The 8,149-nt window shown below is 45.5% G+C and overlaps 1 protein-coding gene across 1 annotated transcript in view; it reads right to left on the bottom strand.

The window, feature by feature from the left end:
- The window catches only part of OGA (O-GlcNAcase), a 36,042-nt gene extending 28,842 nt beyond the window's left edge, over positions 1 to 7,200 (bottom strand). Inside the window, exons 1-3 of the mRNA XM_037739563.1 lie at positions 6,316 to 7,200; positions 2,305 to 2,356; positions 1,776 to 1,873 (exon numbers count right to left, since the gene is read on the bottom strand). Coding sequence (XP_037595491.1) covers positions 1,776 to 1,873; positions 2,305 to 2,356; positions 6,316 to 6,514 — 349 coding nt within the window. The 5' untranslated portion in view covers positions 6,515 to 7,200. The remainder of the gene's footprint in view (positions 1 to 1,775; positions 1,874 to 2,304; positions 2,357 to 6,315) is intronic.
- Between the last annotated feature and the right edge of the window lie 949 nt (positions 7,201 to 8,149).

Raw genomic sequence — 8,149 nt, 5'->3', positions numbered from 1 at the left:
AAATAAATAAGGGAATCATGCCTGTAATCCCAGCACTTTCAGAGGCCAAGATGAGTTGACTGCTTGAGTTCAGGAGTTTGAGACCAGCAAAAACAACATGGCGAAAACTCCCCCTCTACAAAATATACAAAAATTAGCTTGGCGTGGTGACATGCACCTATAGTCCCATTTACTTGGGGGGCTGAGGTGGGAGTGATCACTCGAGCCTGGGAGATCAAAACTGCAGATCAAAACTGCAGTGAGCTGTGGTTAAGCCACTGCACTCCAGCCTGGGTAACAAAGACAAACACTGTCTCCAAAAAAAGAAAAAGAAAAAGAACCAGAGTTAAGTCATGGCCTTAACAATCTTAACCCATTTCCATCTATAGGAAAAACATTAATCACAGATTTTAAGCTTTTAAAATTATTGATAGACAATTTTCCTAAATCAACTTAAATACTACTACTATGGACATATTTTTGAATAATTTACAGTAATATCTCAAGATAGTCATTTTTACTCTACTTTGATTATTGATCACATTAATTACCAGCACCACCAAAAAATAATTAAGTTGAAGGCAGACTTTATAAATCGAGTAGTAAACAACACTAGATGGAGATAAGTTGTAATCGCTTCTTTGTAATTCTAGAAAACTTTCGGCCTTCGGTGCCTTAGCTGGGCTCTGTAACCAAATATCTTGTTAGCTACACACGTATACTATTTAATTTCAAGTACAAAAATGTTTCACCATTCACTCAACTCCCCAAAGAAAAGCCCCTCTCTCATTTACTAGGTGGTTCTATGATATACTACTAACATTTTATCAATTTTATATAATCAACTCAACTTAAGTATACCCATAGCAGGCCAGGTGCAGTAGCTCCAGCCTGTAATTCCAGCACTTTGGGAGGCCGAGGCAAGCAGATCACTTGAGGTCAGGAGTTCAAGATCAGCCTGGCCAACATGACAAAACCCCGTTTCTACTAAAAATACAAAAATTAGCTGGGCATGGTGGCAGGAGCCTGTAATCTCAGCTACCGGGGAAGGTGAGACAGGAATCACCTGAACTCAGGGAGGTGGAGGTTGCAGTGAGCCGAGATCGCGCCACCGCACTCCAGCCTAGGGGACACAGCAAGACTCTGTCTCAAAAAATAAATCAAAAGAAAAACAAAAACAAACAAACAAAAAAACAAACCCATAGCAAAGACAGCCTGTTAATGGCTTCTCACTTCCCTGGACTAGGGTAAGGACCAGTAATTGCTGACAAGGCCAAACCATACTAGAGCCTGAACCAAAAGAATCAGCAGTACTGATCCTGTCTTTACCTAAAATTTTAGTATTGTGTCCATCATGAATTTCTGCATTCATTTTGGTTTCTTAAAAAATATTGCACAAAATATTTATCTTAATTACTTTTTTTGGGGGGGTGGGAGTCCCTTAAAATGTGTACCCAAGAGGCCTCCTCACTTGCCTTGCCCTGGGCCTAGCCCAGCTCCAGCGCTTCTCTGCCCAGTGGCTCACTGTTTAGTCCACTGGCAGAAATAAGCAGCACAATCTATGACCACAGAACAGGTGGAGTCAGCCTAGCACACCCACAATATCACACGTATGGTCACAACCGTGCTAGCGCAGAGCACTCTTTTTGAGTCTCAGCTAACTGAATAGTTACCAGATAGAGGAAAAGGAAACTACCTACAAAAAAAATACATCATGAAATTCTTGTATAACTACATTTGATGTAACTGTTTTCTTCACAGATTCTGAATTTATGGATTAAAAAGAAAAAGATTACCAGCTTCCTCCACTGAATACATCTCTCGCCAAAACATCCTATGCTTGTAGTCATCTTTTGGGGCATACAAGTATGTATTTAATTCCCATTTCTGGAGCCTTAAGGGGAAAGAAAATTACATATGTATCAACAGGCAACATTTATAGGCTATAAATCTCCATCTTTTCCCTCTTCTTGGAGCATCTTCATCTCATACAAAGCTAATATTCTATAACAGTAGCTTTTAACATTTTTGTTATCAGTGGAATTTTAAAAAATTAAGTATTACAACCTACATCAACATATAAAATAGTCTTAAGAAAAAACATGATAGCTCTGGGTGAGGTGAAGCCCAAAACCTAATTCAGCTCCCCTAGGAAAAGTTTTAAAACCAAAGGCCTAGGTGAAGAAATAAGGGACCAAGGTAAAATAACTTCTGCAATTGAGAAACCATCAAAATGTACCTGGGCTATTCAGTGTTACTATTTCTTCAAACCAAAGAAAATGTTAAGGATTTAAGGTTCTCTTCTCTCCTTCATATAATATTTACCTTCTAAAGAGTTCTTTTCTCTGTTCCATAACCCAAGGTCTTCCATAAAATCCTAGATTCAAAGTAAGAATGAAATTACATTCAGTTTCAAAATGTGGTAAGCATTCATGAGAAAAGCAAATTACAAAGCATACAATACAATCCTATTTTGTAAAAAACCTAAAATACACCAAATCTGGAGAATATTAATAAAAAAAATTAAGATTCCTTTTATTATTATTTTTTTAAGATGGGGTTTCACCATGTTGGTCAGGCTGGTCTTGAACTCCCGACCTCAGATGATCTGCCCGCCTTGGCCTCCAAAGTGCTTGGATTACAGGCGTGAGCCACCATGTCCGGCCAGGTTCCTTTGTCTTTGGGTAGCGACATTACAAGGTGACTTTCATTCCATTTTTACTTAGGTAAATTTTCTTATTTTTCTACCATGGCATGTTACTTATGTGATATTTTAAAACAAACATCGATCATCTCTTTTCACTGTTGATAAAGGCTACCTATATTTAAATCCAATTTTTTAAAAGACTATCTCAATCTTACAATAGGGAAGTGCTGCAATGTAATACAAACTGCCAACAGTAACAATTACTTCCTAGAAGGGGAGTAAAACTGCTTTACAAAGAGTGAGGGGAGGTCGGGTGAGGTGGTTCACACCTGTAATCCCAGCACATTGGAAGGCTGAGGCGGGTAGATCACCTCACGTCAGGAGTTCCAGACCAGCCTGGCCCACATGGCGAAACGCTGCCTCTACAAAAATACAAAAAAATTAGCTGGGCATGGTGGCACGTGCCTGTAATCCCAGCTACTCAGGAGACTGAGGCAGGAGAATTGCTTGAACCAGGACCTGGGAGGCAGAGGTTGCAGTGAGCCAAGATCAGGTCACTGCACTCCAGCTTGGGCTACAAAACGAGACTCTGTCTCAAACAAACAAGCAAGCAAACAAATTAGCTGGGCATGGTGGCAGGCACCTGTAATCCCAGCTACTTAAGAGGCTGAGGCACAAGAATAGCTTGAACCCAGGAGGCGGTAGTTGCAGTGAGCCAAGATCATACCACTGCACTGCAGCCTGGGTGACACAGTGAGGCTCTGTCCCCCCCCAAAAAAATTTCTGGCCAGGCCTGTAATTCCAGCTACTTGAGAGGCTGAGGCAAGAGAATCGCTTGAACCCAGGAGGCAGGGGTTGCAGTGAGCAGAGATCGCACCATTGCACTCCAGCCTGGACAAGAGAGCAACTCTCTCTCACTCAACCAAAAAAAAAAAAAGTTACTGATACAATGATATAGTCAAAGGGACCGAAAAATGCCTGAAACCACATTCCTAAGAAATTCAAAAGCCTAACTGTCTAAACAACAAACTCTCAGGCAATCTTAATTACAGAGCAAAGGTCTGAACAAATGAAAATTCAAGTATGTTACTTCTGGTCCTAAACGGAAAAGAATAAACAAAGAAAACTCAAGAATGTGACTTGCCCCAGAGTGTCCCACAGGAGGACAAAACACTAATTATGCACACTGCAGAAAACAAGTTTGCAGACTGATGACCTAAATTGCTGAGTAAGCATTAAACTTACCTGGAACTCCTTAGTGGGCTCATCACAGCTCAAACCACCTACTTTACATCGTGTCTTACTTTTACTTTACACCCGTCTCAGTCTAATCATCAGCAAGAGATAAGGACAGCCTCTCAAGAGTACCACGAAGACGGTTAATAAAAGCATTTTGAACACAAAATGTTCTACATAACCCACACAGTCTACATAAGAAACTAGTCTAGAACAAAAATTTCTGAAATGTATTTTAGCTCCAACCTCTAGGCAGAATGACTCCTCTGCATCACAAAAAGAACAATGACAGACCAAATTAAAATTCATTACATTGTATAAAACTGTAGTACGTTCCGGGCAGGCTCGGTAGCTCACTCCTGTAATGCTAGCATTTTGGGAGGTGGAGGCCCGCGGATCACAAGGTCAGGTATTCGAGACCAGCATGGCCAACATGGCAGAATCCATCTCTAATAAAAATACAAAAATTAGCCAGGCACGGTGGCGTGTGCCTGCAGTCCCAGCTACTCTGGAGGCTGAGGCAGAATTGCTTGAACCGCTGAGGCGGAGATCACGCCACTGCACTCCATCCAGCCTGGGAGGCGGATATCACGCCACTGCACTCCAGCCTGGGCCTCAGAGCTAGGCTCCATCTCCAAAAAACCAAAAACAAAACAAAAATCAGTGCCGGCTCAGGTGCTCAGTTACCAAGAAAATATACAAGGGCAAGGGAAGAACAGACCAGAGAATGGCAGACAACTCCATTCTTTAAACAGGAAGAATCGCCTTTTAATAAGAAAGTCAACTTAAACCAAATGAGTTTTCTCCTTTCATTACAGAAGGTATAATGGACTGGCAAGTTTCCTTTGACTCATTCCAGTCTATCTCCGAAATTTCCCAGCACACTCTCAACCCCACCCCAAGATCTTTGATAACAAAAGATTCTTTTTCTAAAATCTTCCTGCACTCAAGCCAATAAATACATCGACATAAATCACGCAATGCAATCATTTTTGATAAAACTATATAATAATTTTCCATTCTGTAGTTCTTCAAATGCTGCAAGGCAGTTAACTTCGCTGAACTCTTTTATACCTTATTGTAGCACCAAAGCAGACTGTTATGGTCTGTACCATAACCACCAGCCATTTTTCAAAAGAATACTCTAATTTATATGGTTAAAAAAAACACAGAGGCTGGGCGCGGTGGCTCAAGCCTGTAATCCCAGCACTTTGGGAGGCCGAGGCGGGTGGATCACGAGGTCAAGAGATGGAGACCATCCTGGTCAACATGGTGAAACCCCGTCTCTACTAAAAATACAAAACATTAGCTGGGCATGGTGGCGCGTGCCTGTAATCCCAGCTACTCAGGAGGTTGAGGCAGGAGAATTGCCTGAACCCAGGAGGCGGAGGTTGCGGTGAGCCGAGATCGCGCCATTGCACTCCAGCCTGGGTAACAAGAGCGAAACTCCGTCTCAAAAAAAAAAAAAATAGAAAAGCTGATGTTCTCAGCCACGAGAACAATACTTTTACCATGCCTTTTTAGTTTTTCTAAAGATTATTTTACCCCATTCACACCATAACATATAACAGAGATATAAAACAGACATCTAGGAAACTCTGCGACGGCCAAAATACTTCAAAAAAATTCAAATATATGCTGCAATTGCGCAAAGAGCAATAAGGTAACTGATTTATGCCTCTACAGAACGGCAAGGTGGACTATCTTTCCATTCTTATCCCGAAACTGTGCAACAAGCATCTGGTAATTTTCTCTCATTACCAAAAAAGTCCATCATTCTTTTCGACTGTAAGTGGGAAAAAAGGTGAGAACAACATTTTTTAAGCCACTTCTCGGTCACCAAATTCAAATTACGCATCTCGGATACTTTGAGAATCTGCGATTAAAGCCAAAGCCTCATCCCTTGAGAGTAAAGTACAGTAGCTGGGAAAGTGGACAATTTTCTAAGCTGCAAATGAATCTTGCAGGGGGAGAGCAACAAAAATACTCTAAGCACAGAACTTCAAATACTATAGGCCAACCATGCTTCTCTTCACTCCAGAAGTACAAGCACGTCAGTGTGGGTCGATTTTACCCAAAGGGTGGGTACAAAAGCACATTTTTTCACTGGAACGCAGACAATCCTAGGGAATAAGATCGCAAGGTACAAAGTGGTAGAACTCAGGGGCTAACAAAACACCAGGCTCCATACCACCCGCCTCCTTAGGAGCCGGCTTGGCTCCAAGCCCAAGACGGGTGGGGTCAGGCTTTTGAGTGGCCAGCGGGGAATCCGACGCCGTTTAAGGGCGTGCGGGGAGACTCGCCCACCGTCTCCTCGCTCCCCTTGCTTTGGCAAGGCCACATTTCAGACGCAAGGGCTTTCCAGCCTTCCAGAACCCCGGCCACCACCACCCCCCTCCCGAGGACAGAACGTGTTAGTGCCGGGGCGGGGGAGCGGGAAGGAGGGCGCTCACCTTCCACCACGCCGCACAGGAACCTCCGAGCGCCTCCTGCAGCCCCGGCCACCGCTGCTCCCCCAGCCCCGGCGGGGTTATCTTCTCCGGTTGCCGGAGCTGCCGGCGGCTCCAGCGATGCGCCAGTAGTGGCGGCAGAGTTGGAGCTGAGCTCGCTCTCCCGCTCCTCCAGCGTCGCTTGGCTCTCCTTCTGCACCATCCTCCTGCCCCCGGCTGCCGCCACCTTTACGGGTCCTCCTCGGCCTCCGTCCGCTGGGCCACAGGCCCGGAGCCCTGTAGAGGTCTTCAGCTCCAAGTGTGCGCCCCTCTGACTTCTTCCCCTCCCCCTCTGCCCTTCCCCCTCCCTCTCCGCAGGGACCCGAATGCCCGGATGAGAAGGGCGGCGGCACCGGCGTGAGCCCTTTGTCAGCCGCTGCCTCAGCTTTAAGCTGGGGCGTCAGAAGCCTAAGCGCAGAGCGAGGCTGTGACCTCTCGTTCCCTGGATGAAGACGGCCAAGAGTCCTGTCCTCGTTCTCAGCCTCTGCTGCCCTCCCAATAATCTTAGTTCTTCTGCTGTTCCCCTTCGAAGCCCACAGCTCGCCTCTGCCGCCGCCTCCACCGCCCGCTTCCTGTTTATCCGCACTGCGCTTGCGCTGCAGACCGGCTCAGACCGGTCCCCTCCGCCCGGCTCCCCCCGCCTTCTTTGGGGCCAGCCTATTAAGTTTCTTTCGGTAGGGGGAAATAGAACAGAGGAGCCGCGAAAAGCGGAAGGTAATGAAGGCAGTGGAACGTACCATGTCTGCTTGCCCCCCTCCGGAACAAGCCTAGCTCCCTGGGACGGACCATTACCCCACCTGAAGGAGGGGAGTACAAGGAGGAGGCTGCGGCCGCCTGGGGCTTTAGGGAGAAGGGGGGGAAGGTGAAAAGGAGAGGCGTTTACTCTCTCACTGCGCAGGCGCGGATCCGCGGCCTCGCGTTCTTAAAGTGATAGGAAAGAACTGACCTATTTTTCTATGGAGATTCTTGTAATAGGTGGGCTGATTACATCTGCCTGACCCAAGCTTGTTTCGGTGAAGACACCATTCCAAGGAGCTCAGCTCAGCTCACTCCTCTGTCTTGAATCATTTTCCCCTAATTCCATTTAAAATGCAATCATTCGTTCATTCCTTCATTCAGTAAGACATCCATTGAGCTTGCCTCGTGCTGGGCTGTAGGAACACTATGAGCTCACAGTGCGGCGGTGGAGACAAGCATCCACACACACAGTTCCCATAAGGTGTCCCCAAGAGCCTCGGAGCTCAGAATAGGTGATACTTCTCCTCCTTTGGGGAGAGGCCGTGGGCATGGCTTCATTTTTCAGCTGGAGTATAAAGAATGTGAAGTTAGCCTGACTGAGCAGGAAGGGAGGGAAGACAGCACTCCAGGCAAGTGGAACGAACAACAGAGTCCAAAGGTAGGGAGGCATGAAAAGCCTGGCTCGTTTGGGAATGGGGAGCGGGCGATGTGCGCGGTGGGGCACGAGATCCCTTGGGAAGCCTTCCCTGATGGGATTGGGTCTCCTTGCTGCATGTTCTCAGAGCTCTCTTGCAGTCCTATCCTAATGCACTTTACATTTATGTTGCTTGAGAAGTCTGTCTCAACCTGTGAGGTATAAACATGAAGTGAACATCTCAGTCTCATTCTGATGATTAAGACTTAGAACTGTCCATCTTACACTTCAGTCTGATATTTACTTCCTCTAGCCGCAGCCCAACTTGTAGTTTCTGGGACTTTTAGGGTCCCTCTTCTTTTCAGTCCTGGATTGTTGAGATGGGTTTAGGGGCAAGCATTTGCTTAATTTTTTTTTTTTTTTTTT

The sequence above is a fragment of the Cebus imitator genome, unplaced genomic scaffold (genome assembly GCF_001604975.1).
Source record: "Cebus imitator isolate Cc_AM_T3 unplaced genomic scaffold, Cebus_imitator-1.0 Scaffold71, whole genome shotgun sequence".
Lineage (NCBI taxonomy): Eukaryota > Metazoa > Chordata > Mammalia > Primates > Cebidae > Cebus > Cebus imitator.
The sequence above is the reverse complement of the archived record's forward strand: the minus strand, read 5'-3'. Positions and strand labels throughout refer to the sequence as shown.